General features: G+C 47.9%; 2 protein-coding genes across 4 annotated transcripts in view; both read left to right on the top strand.

Moving 5' to 3' along the window:
- The first annotated feature begins 310 nt into the window (after window positions 1–310).
- Window positions 311–12,442, top strand: Chmp7 (charged multivesicular body protein 7). 2 transcript variants are annotated; one of them, XM_015499483.2, is made up of 10 exons: window positions 311–704; window positions 2,585–2,756; window positions 8,021–8,206; window positions 8,313–8,446; window positions 9,191–9,239; window positions 9,456–9,575; window positions 9,834–9,932; window positions 10,120–10,180; window positions 10,631–10,810; window positions 11,039–12,442. In XM_015499483.2, exons 1-10 carry the CDS (start codon window positions 406–408, stop codon window positions 11,089–11,091), a joined length of 1,353 nt encoding a protein of 450 aa, XP_015354969.1. In that variant the 5' UTR covers window positions 311–405; the 3' UTR covers window positions 11,092–12,442. The 2 variants fall into 2 exon arrangements, with proteins under 2 accessions (XP_015354969.1, XP_048657543.1); XM_048801586.1 differs by lacking the exon at window positions 311–704 and adding an exon at window positions 822–842.
- A 430-nt stretch (window positions 12,443–12,872) lies between these two features.
- Window positions 12,873–17,906, top strand: part of R3hcc1 (R3H domain and coiled-coil containing 1) — a 35,980-nt gene continuing 30,946 nt past the window's right edge. Inside the window, exon 1 of one of the 2 annotated variants that reach the window (XM_015499480.2) lies at window positions 12,873–12,899. In XM_015499480.2, the coding sequence (XP_015354966.1) occupies window positions 12,888–12,899 (12 nt within the window). In that variant the 5' untranslated portion in view covers window positions 12,873–12,887. Of the gene's footprint in view, window positions 12,900–14,677; window positions 14,916–17,906 lie in introns of those variants that run through there. The other variant, XM_048801584.1, reaches the window with a different exon arrangement.

Here is a 17,906-nt window from a genome sequence, read left to right as displayed (position 1 = left end):
CAGCTGGAGATCCACAGCCGCTCCTGAAGGCTCCAGCGCAGGCAGGAGTCCAGGTGCCTGAAACCCGCATCCCGCTTTCTGCAGGCGCGACTTTGGCTTTGCCCGACGCTATGGTTACTACGCGTGCGCAAGGCCCTTCTTTCCGCACAAAGACCATGGAAGGAGGAATCGGCGCAAGCGCTTTGCGTCTCTCCGAAGATAACGTCATCATCCCGCCTCCTGGCCAAGGGAGGACTGAGCGACGCCTGCGCCGTGAGTCTCTTCAGGACTTATTTCACGCTGGGGGCGGCGGTGACGTGACGACAGAGCAGGAGGTAGTCCAGGAACGGAAGCCGGGAGGGAACTAGGGCGGAAGGGGACCTGGGCCGGGGTTGTGTTCGGATCCTTGGCGGGGCTGAGGTTCCGATGTGGTCCCCGGAGCGGGAGGCCGAGGCCCCGGCCGGGGGAGACCCGGCGGGCCTCCTGCCCCCCGAGTGGGAGGAGGATGAGGAGCGTATGTCCTTCCTGTTCTCAGCCTTCAAGAGGAGTCGCGAGGTGAACAGCACCGACTGGGACAGCAAGATGGGCTTCTGGGCGCCGTTGGTGCTGAGCCACAGCCGCCGCCAGGGGGTGGTGCGCCTGCGTCTTCGGGACTTGCAGGAGGCCTTTCAGCGCAAGGGCAGCGTCCCGCTGGGGCTGGCCACGGTGCTGCAGGACCTGCTGCGGTGAGGGGCGGGTCGGGCCGCGGCGGGGCGGGCGGGGCGGGCTGGGGGCGGCTCCCCGAGGCCCGGGACCCGGTCCTGTCTTCGACAGCGCACCGCGCCCTGCTCGGGGTCTGGCCCAGAGTAGGCGCCCACTGTACGGTTAGTGGAGGAAGACAAGGAGAAGGCTGGGCGAGGGGATGTTTGGAGGGAGAGGAATAAGGGTCTGGGGGATTTCGAGAGGCCGGGGAAGTCCGATAAGATGGGTTTCAGATGAGAAACCAGCCTGCCAGAGGTGACAATGACTTGTCAGGGCTGGAATCCCGTTAGGTAGTTATTTCCTAAAGGCCTCCAAAATTGAGTTACCCCTGAAGCGAAGGTCTAGGAAACAGGATTCATTGAACAAGGAAGGTCAAAGCTAAGCAGAGAGAATTCATGGAGAAGAGGGTTTTAGGGATCTTGCCAACAAACCCCGGCACAGGTCATGTGTCTGGCCTGTCCCAGCACAGACTGGAACAGAGAGGACATAAAGGAGAGTGAGGATTTCACTGAATATCTAGGGTCTTGAAGAGGTCTGTAGGCGATAAGTGTGTGACAGGCACAGTGTTTTGGAGGTACCTGAGGAGGTGACATTCTTAAGTTCTAGTAGGTGCACAGCACTTCACGGTATGCAGATACTTTACATATTCCATTTCACCTGACCATCTCAAGAGCCTTACAGCAAGATGATATAATTATACTCATCAAAGAATCTTGGAAATTGAGTCATAGAGATTGAGGAACTCAGAGTCACACAGCTAGGACACACACAGAGGACTGAACCCCTGATCTTCACATTTTAAATCATTTGTACTTCACCTTATGTATACTTAGACCAGGCAGCCTATCATGGATCCTCCCTCCGTGAAAGAAAGGAGAAAGTCAACTCTGATATGCATTTTTAGTTTGCTGCACTTTCTGATCAAGCAGTCTCCCTTCCCCTGTTCCCAGTACCATTCCTTAGCCAACCTTGATGTACAGGTCTTTCTGAAATTCTCTTTAAAAAAAAAAAAAGTGGTGTGGAAAACATTTTGCTTCATGCCTAAAGTGGAGAACAGTGCAGACAGTAGCCGAGGAAGTCATTGAGGGATATGACCAGAATGGTCCTCCTATGATAGAAGGACAATCATCTACCTCTTCCTGTCCAGAGACCTTTGACATCTTGATGCGCCCCCCCCCCCTTTTGACTGCTGATTGAAGCTGCCTGGTGCCTGATTGGGTCTGACACCTGAAGAAATTCTGAGGGAGATATTTCCCCATGGAAGCAGCATAGTATAGGAATTAACTTTGCTTGAGGGTCAGACAGTTGGGCTCAAATCCAACTGACCATGGCAAGTGTTCAGTGAATTTAGCAGCTGTTATGTTACCAGTACCAAGAAACACATCTCATTTCCACCTTAGCTTAGAGCTAGCAGAAAGCTCTGTCCCTGTATATCATTGTTTTCTTCCTTCTGTTTTGCATTTGACAGTGATCATTATTGTTTTCGTTTGATTGTTTTGAGCTGTTTGTGAAAGGAACTCTCAGTGCAGGCCCAGTAGCTCCCTGTGACTCTGGAGTCTCAGTGAAGCGCTTGTTTTCTGGAGCCAGACAAATCATGGCTTCCATTTGACTTTCTCCTTACCGTCTCAGACCCTCAGTTTTCTCATTAGTTAAAATGCTGATGACACTATCTATCTGCAGAGTGTTGTGAGGCCTAGCCCTGGAATAGAAACAGTGCTGCTTCCAGTAGCTGCACGGAGTAGACATCTAATAAAAGGTCATTATGATGATGATAAAATTCCACTTTGTGGGTTATGGGGCCACTAGGGACTGGAATGGAACATTGCGTGAAGTGCTACTTCATGATTTTCTTCTCTCGTTGCAGTCGAGGGGAGCTGCAGCGTGAGTCAGATTTCATGGCCAGTGTGGACAGCAGCTGGATCTCCTGGGGGGTTGGAGTCTTCCTGCTGAAGCCCCTCAAGTGGACTCTTTCTAACATGCTGGGGGATAACAAGTTTCCAACTGAGGAGGTACTTGTGGCCGTGGAGCTTCTCAAGGTACGTATGCAAGAGGGAGAGACCTGGGGCAGGAGCCTGCACATACATTCTTAGGAGAAGACTGTCTTTTTTTAAGCTGGTGACAGAGTTGATACCCGAGTTTCCCTGACTTCCAGTGCCCTGTACTTGGTAGCATTATGTATTTGTTAGACTATTATGTTTCAAGGATGACACTTTGTCTAAGAATTGTCAGTAACAAGTAGTCGATTGCTGTGGTATTTGTAGGGATTAACAATAAACTACAGTTTACGAAATGCTTTGCCTTTTGTAGTTTGCTGACAAGAAATTCCCTGGATTTCTGAGAACCCTGTGAGTTCCAATTTTGCTTACCCCTAATCAGCAAACTAGCTCTACTTTCCCACCCTGCATCTCCTCATTTCCGCTTCCAGCTTACTCATGGCTTGCCCTGCGCCCCCTGCACCATCCTGCTCCTCTCCCTCAAGAGTCAGCCAGTGCCTGGAGCCCTCTTGACTCCCGCTCAGCAGCTTCCTCCTGGGCCACTCTTGCCTCTAGGCCAAACCACACTGAGTGCCCAACTAATGCCATCTCAGTGTCCGCAGCAACTCTTGTTCCACACCAGGAGTCACACAGCAGATCCACAGCCTTAAGTCAGCCCCACTGTCCTTGTCACCCTGATGGGGCCCCATTCATGGTCCCCAGCTGTAGGGACACCCTCAAAGCCACTCTACAGCCCAGTTTTCTTGGTCCCTTCCATCCGCCCCCCCCCTCAGTGCTCCCCATCCATCCTTTGCCCTTCGACTCTGTGGACTCTTCACCCAGGGCTTCAGTGTTCTGTTCTTCCTCAAATTTAACCTCCCAAGCCCTCTGTCTCCTACACTCTGAGGGGAAGTGGCCTTCCTCTGTTCACACATGCCCTTGAGTCTTTGCCTACCCCTCTTGTCACGTGTCTCGTCAGTCAGCTACTTGCTCTGTATATTCGGTCACCTTCTCCTTTGATGCTCTCCTTCTTTATTTGCCAAACCCACCAAGCTTTTCCCATCACAGATTGGTTCTTTTATGATCCCTGTTCTTGCCAAAACTGCTATGGACAAGGTTGTGGGAACCTTTAAGTTTGTTTGTGTTTACAGAGTTAACTGAACACCAGGTAGCGAAAGTGTGCTGCCCTCGTGGTTATTTTTGAAACTCAAGCCCAACTTCAGAGCCTTTGCAAGTCTCTGGAGGTTTCCACACAGCTGGAGCCAGCAGAATCCCTATTCCCCACCCCCATCCCAGGAGAAGCATCCATTTCCCCTCATCTTGACAGACCCCTGTGATGTCTGCCTCATGCTGAGGGGAAATCCCGAAATCTAGCAGTCTTCCCTGTCCTTTGTGACTTTCTACTGTGCAGCCCACATTTTCTTCACCCCTCCCCTGCCTCAGGCTCTCTTGCCTCCCAGGTGCCTCCTCCCCAGGCCTCAGTCATTGTCCCCATGGAGACTGCAGGGTGCATTGGTGTTTCTGGGCCAAGCTTAGGTCCTCTTTTCAGGCCTTTACCCCATATGTTCTCCAACCTGGAGCAAGAAGAGGTGCATCCACTGAGCTCCGCAGATACGGTTTTGGAGTCCTAATCTTTTTGAGGGCAAAGGTGAAGAATGGGGGTGGATAGGGAAGAACATAGTTCTCTCAGAACTTACGGAAATTTTTCAGAGCTATTTAGGTAGAAAAATAAATCTTCAGACTCTGTAGAACCACAGTACTGTTAATTGTGTGTCCATTTCACATCACTCAACATTACTTTACGTCTCATTCGATGACATCTGCTTTCATATTCATGATGACTCCTGTTTTCTCTTGGGGGATGGGGACTTGTTTACATTTGTGAAATGAAAGGGGTTTATCTGGATTTAGAAGGGTCTAGATATGGAAAGAAACCCTACTCATGAGGGAGATTGCTTTTTCCCGGGTCCAGGTATGGAAAACAGTGGGTTAATTTTTACTTTCTTTAAAACAGTGCTGAAAAAATACAAAAAAGTGAAAATTGCCCATGACTTTGCTATTTAAAAAACTGTACATGGAATTGACAGTTTCCTCTTGTTCATTGCATTTCTGTCTCTTTGGGCGTGTTCTTTTCTCCTTTGTTTGTGTGTGTGCTTATAGACATATGTCTTATTGATTCTGTTACTCTCTGTATTGTTTTTCCGTGTTAGTTTAGCACTAACTGGAAAACCTTACTTTTTCACTTGTTTATCACTTGACTCTCCTACTAGAAGGGAGACTCTCTGGGACCCTGGAACTGTGACTGGTGCATAGTAGACAGTCAATAAATATTGGTTGAATGAATAAATGTGTATATATTCACTCCATTTATTTTTTTCCTGGAAATGAAGTTGGTCTGCACCCGGCTTTTCTTCTTTTCACTTTAGTATACCATGAGCATCTTTCCAGGTCCTACACAATATGGATCCACTTCATTCTTTTTGATGGCTCTGAAATAATTGTAGTAATATGCTACACATTATGTAATACTTTCCCCACAGGTGGACATGTAAGTTATTCCAAGTTCTTTCTCCATTTTTCCATTAAAATAAATGCACTTTGACAGCCTTATGTGTACATCTGGTGTACCTGCACTTTTATTTTCATAGAATGGATTTCTAGAAGTGCATGCATACTTTTTACTTTTTTAACAAAAATTGTCCAATTACTTTTTAAGTTTGTAGTAATTTAAACTTTGATCAAGAGTGTCTTAGCTCAGTCTCCCCACATTCTTATCAGCACTGGGTAACATTAATCCTTCAAAATTACTTCCTCGGGCTGGGGTTGTGGCTCAGCGGTAGAGTGCTTGCCTAGCACATGCAAGGCCCTGGGTTCGATCCTCAGCACCCATAAAAATAAATAAGTAAAGGTATTTTGTCCAACTACAACTAAAAAATAAATATTTTAAAGAATTACTTCCTCTTTGTGAGTTGAGCATCTCTTTACCTGTCTACTAGCCACTGACTTCTTGTGTGAATCACCCACATATATCCTTTGCCTTTTTATGTTACATTGTTTTGTCTTTTTTCCTGAATTATAGTTCTTTGTGTATTGGAGATAGATACCTAAAACACATTTGGCATTAGGGATGTAAATATTGTTTCCCAGTCTGTTGCTTACCTTTAATTTATGGTAGAAAAATAAATCTTCAGACTTGGTAGAACCACATTACTGTTAAAACTTTTATCATCCACAAGTTTTTATATTTCTGCAGTTAGCGCTCTAAATTTTCCATTCTGTCTACTGCTTAGGAAGGCATCTTTTGCCTCAAACTTAATCAGATATTCTTTTATATTTTATTTTAATTACTTTATACTGTTTTTCAGTTTAGATTTCAACACTTGAGGTTTTTTTTTTTTGGTCTGAATGGTGAGGAAAAGCCCTTTGTTTTTCCAAATAGGCAGTTTTCTAGTACCTTTAATGCTGTATACCATTAATTGATTTATATATGGACACCAAACTCCTTATCACGGTAGCTTTGTAGGGTTATTATCTTCTGGGACAGTCAAATCTAATGAAAAGTTTACTTTCTGTCTAAAAACTCTTCTGCTATCTTTGATGCTGTTGACCATTTTCTTAAAATTTCCCTTTTTCTCGAATCTGTTCTTTACACCACAGGTACTCCTTGTTTCTTTCTAAGAAGCCCTGCTAGGTCTGTAGTGGGTCGCTTCACGGCTTGACCGTTGGTCTTCTTCAGCTCGTTACTTTCCTCCCTGAGTGTCCTTGGGTAGTCTCACTTACCCTGGGATCTTGATTACTGCTGTGTGCTGAGGACTTTGAGCGTTCTCTGTGCTGTCCTGGTCCCCCTGCTGTTTCCTCTGGGCTTCAGATTGTATGTCCCATTATCTGCTGTATGTATCTTCCTAGATACCCCTCAGGCATCCCAGACATATCCAAAATGGTATGTTTTATCTTTCCTTTAAAATAGGCTTTCCTTCCTGAATTTTTGCTATTAGTTAATAGCATCCCATCTACCAGTTACTCAAGTTGGAACCTAGGCCTCTTCCTTCTGTACTTAGTTACCATGAACTGCCAGTTTTTTCTTCTAAATTTTGCTTGAATCTACCTCTTCTCTTTCCCTGTTTACCACATGTTTCAGCCCCACGTCTTCCTTTGTGTCAATGTTCTCCCAGCCTCTAACCCTGACTCTACAGTCTGTCCTTCTCAGTTGTCAGCTGGCTCCATTGCTCTAGTCATGACAGTCCTGCGACTGCCTACCACTGGCAGAGCAAAGGACGGTGTGTAAGATACTCTATCTGCATAGCAAAGAAGTGCTTCTGCCCTTGCTGCCTTCTCCTCCAGACAAGAACACACAGCCCATCAACACTTCTTTGCTCATGGTTGCTGCCTGAGGTATCCCTCCACCTACTTCACCTTGGGATTACTCACCCTTCAGCTTCTGCTCAAGAGTTTTTTAAAAGGAAACCTCCAGCCAGGTGCAGTGGCACACTCTGTAATCACAGCAACTCAGAAGGCTGGGGCAGGAGGATTGCAAGTTCAAGGCCAGCCTTAGCAACTTAGTGAGACCTGTCTCAAAATAAAAAGGACTGGGGATGTGGCTTAGTGGTAAAATGCATCTGGGCTCAATCCCCAGTACCAAAAAATAAATTTCCAAATCTCCAGATTTCCTTCTCTGTATTTTCATAGCACCCTACACATATATCAGCAAATACTTGTTTACAGAAGTAATTGTCCCATCTAGAAACAGTGACTTTTTTTTTTCTTGGAACTTGTATTTCTTAGTCTTTTCACTGATTGTCTCCGTCCTGTTCACCCACAGTTCCCTTAAGACTATGGGCTCAGTGGCATTTGTGTCTGGTTGCAGTATTTCCAGTTGGGATAAAATGGAGAGACTAGAATGGGAGGGGGTTTGGGCATCATCTCATCCACCCTCTTTGGTTTGTGAAAGGGATGCTGATGACCAGTGAGAGTCGCACAGCCTGGCTGAAAGTCGGGCTCAGCTCTAGTTCAGGGCTCATTCTGTCATAGTTCCCACCGCCATTCCTCACTGGAGGAGCCACAGTACCAGGGAGAAGCAGAAATGTAAAGTGTCAGGTGGAAGTGCCAGCAGTTTCATGTGCCTCATTTCATTCATATAGTCACCAACTTTCTTCCAAAGTTGAAAACCACACACATCTTTTTTCCTTTTTAAGATTCTCCTACATTGTGGGGGTGGGGTTGCTCCTCCTGCTCTTGCCTGATGTCTTCATGGTCTGGAGCTCAGGGTCACCACGTGCTGCCTCCTCGGCGGTGACCAGGGCCTGTGGGCCCCTTTGCTCTCCCTGCAGGAAAAGGCTGAGGAGGTTTACCGCCTGTACCAGCACTCGCCCCTCTCCTCCCACCCTGTGGTGGCCCTGTCAGAGCTGAGCACCCTCTGCGCTAATTCCTGCCCAGACGAGAGGACCTTCTACTTGGTGTTGCTGCAACTGCAGAAGGAGAAGAGAGTCACTGTCCTCGAGCAGAATGGGGAGAAGGTGGGGAAGAGCATCCATTCATCTGCATGCACATGCCCACCCCCTGACTGCTTGGAAATTTCTTAGCATGTGTCTAAGGGCTGCAGTAATTTGTCTCTGTCTCCAGATTGTGAAGTTTGCCCGGGGGCCACATGCCAAGGTGTCTCCTGTCAACGATGTAGATGTCGGGGTCTACCAGCTGATGCAGAGTGAGCAGCTTCTCTCACGAAAGGTGGAGTCCTTATCCCAGGAAGCCGAGAGGTAACTCCCTGAGCCAGGCAGGGCTGGGCCAGGTGTGGAGCCCTGGAACATTGGTGTCTTGGGGCTCTTTGCAAAGAAAACCTAGTTATTTATTGACTGATGACAAAAGCACTAATTGCTCAATGCAAAAACTTAAAAAACACAGAGTATCACAAGGAGAGAAATATAAGTCAGTTCCTCCCCCAAAGATTGTAACTGTTAATGTCTTATTTATGCCTCTCCATGCCCGAGTTCTGTTAGCCGGCGTTTATCCAGCTGGCATCATCTTAGGGTATGGGACACGTCGGTGAGCAAGATAAGTCTGTGCCTTTGTGGAGGTTCCCCTGAGGGACTCCTACTCCCTCCCTGGGATACCTGTACAGGGGTCCCTCGTAACAGACACCCACCTAAAAGGAGGACAGACAGACATTGAGTTAGAGCCATGACTCTGTGCCTCAGTGAGAGAAAAGTAGGCATGGGGGGAGGCGGAGGCATGCATCCTAGGTTGCATCTCCCGACATGTTCACACGTTTTCTCCCCGAGGGCTTCAGCTTCTCCTTGGTCATCTTGCTTTCCACACACACCTGCTGCATCTTGATTTGCTCTCAGAGTTTGGCAGGGGGCTGCTGGGCACCATAGTTCTGGCCATGGGGATTTGATCTTCAGATCTGAGATCAGTTTCACTCAGTTCTCTTCTTAGGGACTCTTCAGGACCACACCACCTGTCCTGTGGCACAATCCTTTCATTTGTCCTTTGCTTCCTAGGTGTAAAGAGGAAGCCCGCCGGGCATGCCGAGCAGGAAAGAAGCAGTTGGTGAGTTCTGACCCCTCCACCTGCGTGGCAGCATCTGAGGCTGGCAGCAAGAGGTGCCAGCAGCTCACAGCGCAGCATGCTTGGGGTCAGGGGAACAGGGTCTGCCTGTTTTATAAACGAGACAGCAGTAGGCCTGGGAAGATCTGCGAGGGGCCCTCTGTCTCTCGCCCTTTGACCTGCCACATCTAGCCTGACCTAAGTCTTCATGTCTCCTAGGCACTGAGGTCTCTCAAGGCCAAGCAACGGACAGAGAAACGCATTGAAGCCCTACATGCCAAGCTGGACACTGTTCAAGGCATCCTGGACCGCATCTATGCCTCCCAGACAGATCAGATGGTAGCCACATCCCCTCCGCACCAGCACCTGGCTGGTCTCTGGCACACGCTGCTCATCCTCACCCCAGGGCCATGCTGTTGGGAAGAGCCCTGGCTTCTCTGTGGGTGTGGCCAGGGTTGCCTTTGCCTTCCCTGTCCAGAAGTTTGGCCTAAGTGGGTGGCCAGAAAAACCCCAAAGCACTCTTGGGTGATGAAGAAGTATTGTCTGTATTTTGTCAAGTGTTTGTCATTTGCACTGATAGCTTGGCCTTCTCTTTAGGTTTTCAATGCCTACCAGGCGGGGGTGGGAGCCCTCAAGCTCTCCATGAAGGATGTCACAGTGGAGAAGGCAGAGAGCCTCGTGGATCAGATCCAGGAGGTACAGGAAGGGGCCGGGGGGGATACATGCTTCAGAGGACAGATTTCTAACCTCATTACCTTATGACCTTGAAGAACCTTTCCTGGATTTCTCAGATGCTTTGTAATCCTAAACATTTTTCCCTAAAGACTTTGTGACGCTCTAAGCCACCATTCCCAGTTCAGGGCTTTACACTTGTGTCTTACAGCTGTGTGACACCCAGGACGAAGTTTCTCAGACTCTGGCTGGTGGGGTAACCAATGGTTTAGGTAAGCTGATAAGGTCCCCCTTCCTTCCTTTTTCCCTTTATTCCTTCCTGAGAGGCTTTGCTTCCTTGTGGTGTGACAGGTAGGACAATGGACTCCCTTTTCCTGGTGCTGGCAGTCCCCTCTGGGGTCATCCAGGAGCAGTTAGAGAGAATTGCCATTTCATCCTTGAGCAGCTATTCTGATCCACAGATCCTTACTCACAGCCTTCTGACTGGCAGGTCCTTCTTCAAGGATAAGGGGAAGTGGGTCAATTGCATGGGGTTAGCAGAGTATACCTAGCTTTGCGTATGGAAAAATCATATCTGTCTCCCAATTCATGTGACTCTTTTAACCTGCAAGGAGGCTGAGGTATCTTGTAAGCTGAGCTGGGTTTTGATAAGCCCAGTTCTGAATGCACGAATGCATTCCCTCCCAGAGTTATCATATTCTTATATTGTCTATTCTTCCCAGATTTTGACAGTGAGGAACTGGAGAAGGAATTGGACATCCTCCTTCAGGACACCACCAAAGAACCTTTGGACCTGTCTGACAACCCCCACGAGACGCTTTATACCAACAGTGTGCCTAACCCTAGGATCTCGGATGCTGAACTTGAAGCTGAACTTGAGAAACTGTCCTTATCAGAGGGAGGTATGGAGCTCTTCTACAGGATTGTTGGTGGGCATATGACCTTCTGGCTAACAGGGGAACCAGGCACAGACTGATGGCTTCCTGTCCACGTATTCTATTTTACCAGTAACTAGGCCCCAAAAAGAAGGGAGTTTCATTATTTATATGAAGATTCAGTCCCTTAAATGCCCAAGATGTTTTCATTTAAAGATCTTCCTCTTATAGAGCTGGTATTTCTTCTCTTTGCAGGTTTGGTCCCAAGCAGTAAATCTCCAAAAAGGCAATTGGAACCAGCTCTCTAAAGCCATTGAAGGACCCTCAACGAAGGACCCTCATGTAAAAGAGAGACCAGCTTTGTGTGTGTACATAGTAATTTAAATGAGAAACATTCAGAATTTATTGGAAGAGGAGGAAGGAGAACCACTGATGTGTCTGGATGCTCCCACTTACAACAGGACAGAGAGTTTCTGGAAGCGATGCTCCAAAGCCTTGCTCCAGCTGGTATCATGGACCTGCCTTCTCATCTTTATAGTGCCACAATTTATACAGTTCTGTGTTTGACCTGTCGTCTCATAGCCTGCAGTTCTTGCCGTTGGCTCAGTTAGGTTTGTCTTCACCCGCCAGCTATGTTCCAGCCGATGAAGGTGAAAGTTGTGCAGCTCTGCCAAATCAGTCAGTCCTCTCCCAGCCCCGTGGTTTTTGAGAGGGATTTATTCTGTTGTAATGTCTGTTAAACAGCTTATTCCTGTCCTATTCTATTTTCACTGGTGATGGAAATGAAAATCAAATACAAGATTTATTTGGGGGGACTTAATAGCAGCTGCTTTGTGGAGAAACACACAGTGTACAAGATTTCTTTCCCAGGGTTGTCAGATTCTCCAGGTGTTCAGAAAAAGAGGCTATGCTTGAGTGGCTCAGGGTCCTGACAGCTGGTGGGGGACTGCTGTGGTTGGTGAACACTGCCTCTTCCATGGTATGCAGACGATCTGCTGTTGGGGAAGGGTTATTCTTGCTCTTTTGAACGTGAGTGGGGAAAAGCCCAGGTGACTACAGAGCTCCTGAGTTGTCTAAAGCCCATGTTTTTTAAAGACGCAAAGTTTTTGCTTTGGCCCCATCATGGTAAAACTTCCACACAATATCAGACCTCCCCTCTTGAGCCTGGCACACACCAACAGACTCCCTTTTTAAATCTGGAAAGCATTTTCATAGACCACTGCTCAGGGTGGGCATCTGAGCCAGGATGTGCAATAGGAGCAGGCGGCTGTGGCCCTCTGCCGGATCTGCCATGTGCTTCCCCAGGCCCTGCTTTGCACTGTCCCTGCCCCTCACGGTCCCATCTTCCCACTTCCTTTGATGAGTTGGGGAGGGGCTGTGAGCGGCAGGCAGGAGAGGGTCTGAATGCTCCGGCAAGGAGGAGAGAAGATGACAGCCACACTGCCACTCTGCTGCCCAGGTACAAGGATTCTGCCCGGACCCTTTGCCCTGCCCCTCCTGCTTGGGGTGGAGGAGTTGGCTCCAGGCCAGGAGCTCGAATTACTGATCAACGCATTTCTCTCCCACTCCACCTTGGTAACCGGAAATGTTGGGGGTGAAGAGAAACAATCACTATTTTTTTCTTTTTTATCTGGTAAATAATTAAAAGAGAAAACCCCAGTGTTTGTCCTTGTCTCTTCTTTAGGTCGTATCAAGTTTCCTGTGCCTTCCTGCCTACCCTGGCTCCCCATGGAGCTGCACTTTGGTTCTTCCACCTACTGCCACAGGGGAATGTGAGCCCTGAGCTGCAGGACAGCCAGTTAGCCTAACTGGCTGACCTCATGGGTCCTTGCTGCCCTGGGCGGGACTGGTTCTGTGGTTGGCCTTCTTGGCTGTGGAGTGTGCTGCCAGTCCATCCGTGGGTCATGTTTGTCTTCCACAGCCTCATCTACATTAGGTGAATGACCTAATTCTTCTGCCCACGTGATGGTGCCATGTCATAGTCTGGCACTGACGTTTCTCAGTGCTGGTTGTTGCGTAAGATATCTGCCATGCTCTGAGGGGGGCACAGGTTAAAGGCTGAGTGCAGCCAGGAGCCAGCCTGAGGCCTGTCAGGACACCGGACATGCAGCTCCAGGTAAGTTGGCAGGTGAGGCAGCCAGGGAAAAGGTGTTAGGAGCAGTAGCCTGGGGAGCTGAAGGCCTGGGACCTCATGAGAGAGGTTAGTCTGCAGGGAATGTGCAGGGAAGCCTAAGGGGCAGGGACTGGGCTGTAAGGAAGTGACCTGGACCAGGTGGGCCTCCTTAGTTGCTCTTTTTGGCTGCTAGAAAACCCTTGATTCAGCATCTTTCACAAAAGACCAGGGTTCTGTGGAGCCTGGTGGTGCAAGCCTGTAATCCCAGGGACTCGGATGGCTGAGGCTGGAAGATTGCAAGTTCAAAGTCAGCCTTAGCAAGTTGGTGAGACCCTGCTAAAAACATAAAAATGTCTGGGGATGTGACTCCGTGGTTCAGCACATCTGGGTTCAATCCCTGGTGCCAAAAAAAAAAAAAAAAAATCACAGTTTATCTTCATTGGGGTCCTAGTATGCTGCTGGCTGCCCTTGAGTCTGAGCTGCCAGGTGTCTCTGCCCTGCTGCTGGCCCTGAGCACCCACCCTGCACTGGGGAGACCACTTTGTGGAATGTGGCAGGTTTCAGGCTCTAATCATGTGATCTGCATTTAACAGGAAATTCTTGCCAGGCTTTCCTCTCAACCCTGAGGTGTGATGGAGACAGTCAAATTCCTTTCCTGCCAGAGAGGAGGGCCACCACTTCTCCAATAGTGGCCCCCAATCTACACTTAGCTCTCCTGGTCCTAGAGGGTGAGGTACATGAAGCCCCGAAGAGTACCTCCTTGTCCTTGGGCATCACTGCTGCCACTCCCACAAGATGTCAGGGGACTCCTGTGTGGCGGCTGGGAGGCCAAAACTGTATTGATATTGAGTGAATTAAACTGATGCCTCTGTGATGGGGGTCTGCCCTTGTGGGGTGTGCAGGACCCTTTCGTAGTATGTTTCTGGATTCTAATTCTCTAGACTATTTCTAGGTTTTTCCCTTTCATTGCTGTAATTTTCTCCATCTTACATTATTGCAGTCTTCATCCCAAATCCTATTAGGGCATCTAGCTCCTGCCCCAAAATACCTTTCCTCATTCCTTAAATTCTTAAAGAGGGGTCAAAGCGTTTTATGCACAGCTAAAGCTCAAGCTTTATGTGCACATATTCTTTGAGTACACCACACACTGCCTCACATACACCGCAGAATGAACGACTGAAGACAGGGAAGCGGGCAGGGTGACTTAAAGGGGAGCTGGGTGTGTACGGGGACCAGGTAGAGAAAGAATTCTGTGGAGGCTTTGCAGCCCCTGTCCTTTGTTGCAGCAGCCATATGGTCTCTAAGCTCAGTCTACCACTGGGGATTGGTATTGGTGGTGGTGGTGACAATGGTAATGGATCAATGATGGTGCTGGTGAGGCGAGGGTGGACACATGGTGCAGTCACCTCAGGGTAGTGTGTGAATAGTTGGAAACAAAACCCACCTTTTCTCCTATGATACTCTGAACAGTCAATGCAGAACATTCCCGATCCAGACATGCCCCAACTACCACTTCTCCAACACCAGCAGGGCTCCCCGACAACTTGCTCACTTCTGACTCTAACCAGTTAGTACAGACCCCTGGATTAAGGCTGCAGTCCTGCAAGACTGCCCCCACCTTCAGACACGATTGCAAGTAGTAGCTTCCCTGGTTACCCACAATTTCTATCTGACCTGGCTACTAATCATTTATGAAAGGGTGTTACAAAGTTGAACAGCTGGATAAAGGGGTGCATACAGTAAGGTGTGAGTCCCCTCTGGGGCACCCCCTCCTGGAACCACCACACACTGGTCATTCTGGAAGTGCTCTGATACCACTTAACCTCTATACTATACTGAGATGATGGCAGAAGGCAGATTTAGACAATGGGACACCTGCAGTTTGGGTTGTTTTAATCAGTTCCCTAGGGTCTGCTTCCTTAAATGATGCTGCGCGGATTTCCTTTTGGGTACAAAATACCAACGTGTGTTCCCAGCCTGTTGTTCCATGGACAGGGATGGACAGTCGCTGTCGCTGTGGTAAGTGCGTGTTTGGAGCTACCCTCATTCTCACCTTCCTGTGTGTGCAGGGAAGAGCCAAGGTGACCTGGAGCAGTCAGGAGACAGAAGGGCTGAGTGTGGGCTCCATGGGCTCTGGAGGCGTGAGGTGAGGCAAGGTGTTTGCCTTTGCAGAACCTGTTTCTGTGTGAAAAAAGATCCAAGGGATAATTTTGTTGAGCCTGCCTCAAGGGCATGCGCTGATGGTTGTGAAGATGCTGCAGTTGTGAAAGGTCTTTGGGAGGATCCAACACTCCCACTTGAGTGTCTGGGGCCTCTTGACCAGTCAGCACCTGGCCGGCCAATAGTACCGGCCCAGGCTGATGGATGCTAAAGAGAGGAGGGTGTGCAGAGGGAGCCAGGAGATCACAGTGGCCCATTCTGGACTGCAGGAGGCTGGGTGGCCTTGGGAGGGTCTGAAGATGCCCATCTACCAGCTCTGTCTCTTGTAGCAGGTTCTGGTGACCCAGTTGGACCCTGAGTACTTGAGAAAGAGCTCTGGGAATTGGGAATGGGGCCTGAGACTGAGAAATGAAGCCTGAAGTTTCCCCCAGCTTTGAGTTCAAGGTCCTATTCTGGCTCCACTTCAGCAGAACTGTCCTATCTTCCCACACCTCACCAGAATCCCTCCTTGACACACTCTGGGCAGGCCCTGTGAGTCCTCTCATCCCCTACCCGCTGCCTGGGCCTGTGAAGACTTGAACAGACACTGACACGGTTTCTAACAGCGCAAGCCCCATCCCTAAGATTACTCCAGACTGACTAAGAGGACCTGCATGGGAAAGCTCAAGACCATCCCAGGAATTGACTGTTTCTTCTAGCCAACACTTGAAGGTGGGGTCCCCTGCTTTCCAGTGTATGTGGGAGAGCAGCAGCCTAACTTTGACAAGTATCGTTTCTAACCATTTGTCTCACATGGACCATCCACTGCCATCTGCTTTTTAAAGTTTTTCACTTCCCTGGCTTTACTGTGGCCAGCTCACCCCCTCCTCCTCCACGTTCTTCCTTTACAACACCAGCCGCTCTGTACAAACTCACGTGAGGTTCTGTTCACACTGGACTTTTCCCTGCCACCATGGTGGGTCCTAAGGTCTGTCCTCACCACTATAACTGGTGCTGACTTTGTCTCCACTCCCGCCCCAACTGCCCAGCCCCTCCTTTTTTCCTGTTTTGGGCAGGACCTGGTTTGTTATCTGACTGTGGGAATTATTTAATGCCCGACTGCTCACCTAGAGAAGCCCCTTGAGGCAGGGAGCAGGTTTTAGCCTTCTCTTAGTCCTGCATGTGATGAATGTATTCAGGACACATCAGAAAGGTTGACATGAATTTGGTGGGGTCCTGATTAGGGCCAGAGACAAAGACTCTGCAGTCTACCAGCAGACACAGCTGGCTCACTGCTCCACCACTGAGTGAATGAGGGGCAGCAGGTACCCTTGGTTCCACTCTTGGGAGTGATTGAACTGGGTTTTCTGGAACAAGAAAAGACAAGTGCTTTGGTTTGTGTGCTGGCTCTGCAAGGTTGGCCAGATTGCTTTCACTGTACTTTAATTTCTTCATCTATAAAATGGGACGACAGTAGTACTAACCTCCCACTTGTACTGTGTTAGGATTAACTGAGCTGAGTTAGGTAGCAGGCACGGAAGCCTGGTGCCCAATACACCAGTTCAACACGTGTGACCTCTTAGTGGGTTCTGGAGGCCTTGTCACCTCCAGGTCTGTGCCTCCAGGTGACTTCTGTGTCTTTGTTCACTTGTGGACTCCTCTCTCTCATCAGTAATTATGTCCAACGTCTGGTAGCAGAGTTTATACCTTATTTGGTTTTCAATACTACTTGTATAGGAGGAATTGTTATATGCATTTAAAAATATTCTTTGTCTCTTTCTTTCTTTGGAGTTTTGTTGAAGGACTTCAGGTTAAAATAAGTATTAAAATTTGCAAAATCAAATGTTGATTTGTAAGAAGGTGAAGTCAAGGCTGGGGAGATATCTCAGTGGTAGAGAAGAGGTGTTTTCCTGGCAGGCAAGAGGCTCGGGGCTGGATCTACAGCACCAGGAAAAATAAATAAATAAAGACACAAAGGATTAAGCAAAGGAGAGTCTAGGTTTCCATGAAAACTTCTTCTCACCCAATTCTTCTAGGATATATAGTCCACTTTCTGCTTGCAAATTTATTTCCAGAAAGGAGGGCTGGGGTTCATATCATCATTCTTTTTTTCAAATGTTGCACATACTTTTCTTGCTACTCCTTTTGTTTTGCTTTGTTAAAGTATGGGTTTTCTTTATTTAAACCACTTTGTCACTTGTCCTTTACCTTTGCTTCTATTATTCTTCATTTGTGCTTTTATGTTGAATAAAATTTCTATATCTTTACTCTGTTCCTCTGATGCCTTAGAAACTATAGACTATGTTTCTAGTCTTTCAATATTTACCTCAGATTTTGAACATGTGGATTTGACTATACATTTTTCTAAAATTCTTCTGTGCCTCTATTTTTTCCCTAAACAAGGACCTAAACATGTTTCAGGCACACACTGAATACCAAGCCCACCTGTCTTACTATTGTTTCTAGGAACTTTAGTATGGCCTGAAAAAAAAAATAATGGAACTTCTTTTTATAGAAAATGGCAACTATGCACAATAGGAGAGAGAAGTGATGTTCGTGTCGCTGGTTTCAATGATTATGAACATTTTGCCAATCTTGTTCCACTCTGTTGAGCTTTTCTGCTCTGCTCCCCAGCAGGAGCATTTTAAGCAAATCTATGGCATTATGATCATTTTACCCATGCACACTTTAGAATGAATTCTGACAGATAAAAAAACGTAACCACAATATCCATAAATATGCCTAAAAAGTAGAACACTTCTTCATAACACCCAATGCTTAACCCGTATTCAAATATCCCTGACTTTATCAAGCATGTCTTTTCTGCACTCCTCTGCCCGAATCTGGATACCCAAAGGTGCGTTCTTGCAT

This window comes from Marmota marmota, unplaced genomic scaffold (assembly GCF_001458135.2).
Source record: "Marmota marmota marmota unplaced genomic scaffold, marMar, whole genome shotgun sequence".
Classification (NCBI taxonomy): Eukaryota; Metazoa; Chordata; class Mammalia; order Rodentia; family Sciuridae; genus Marmota; species Marmota marmota.
This window is presented reverse-complemented; position numbering and strand designations above follow the sequence as displayed.

Bases quoted from the DNA above. Each gene is read 5' to 3' on its own strand.
- Chmp7 (XM_015499483.2), top strand. From the start codon at position 406: ATGTGGTCCCCGGAGCGGGAGGCCGAGGCCCCGGCCGGGGGAGACCCG. The intron at 9,576-9,833 runs GTAGCCACATCC...CCTTCTCTTTAG, and splicing joins CCTCCCAGACAGATCAGATG to GTTTTCAATGCCTACCAGGC. The intron at 10,181-10,630 runs GTAAGCTGATAA...TATTCTTCCCAG, and splicing joins TGGGGTAACCAATGGTTTAG to ATTTTGACAGTGAGGAACTG.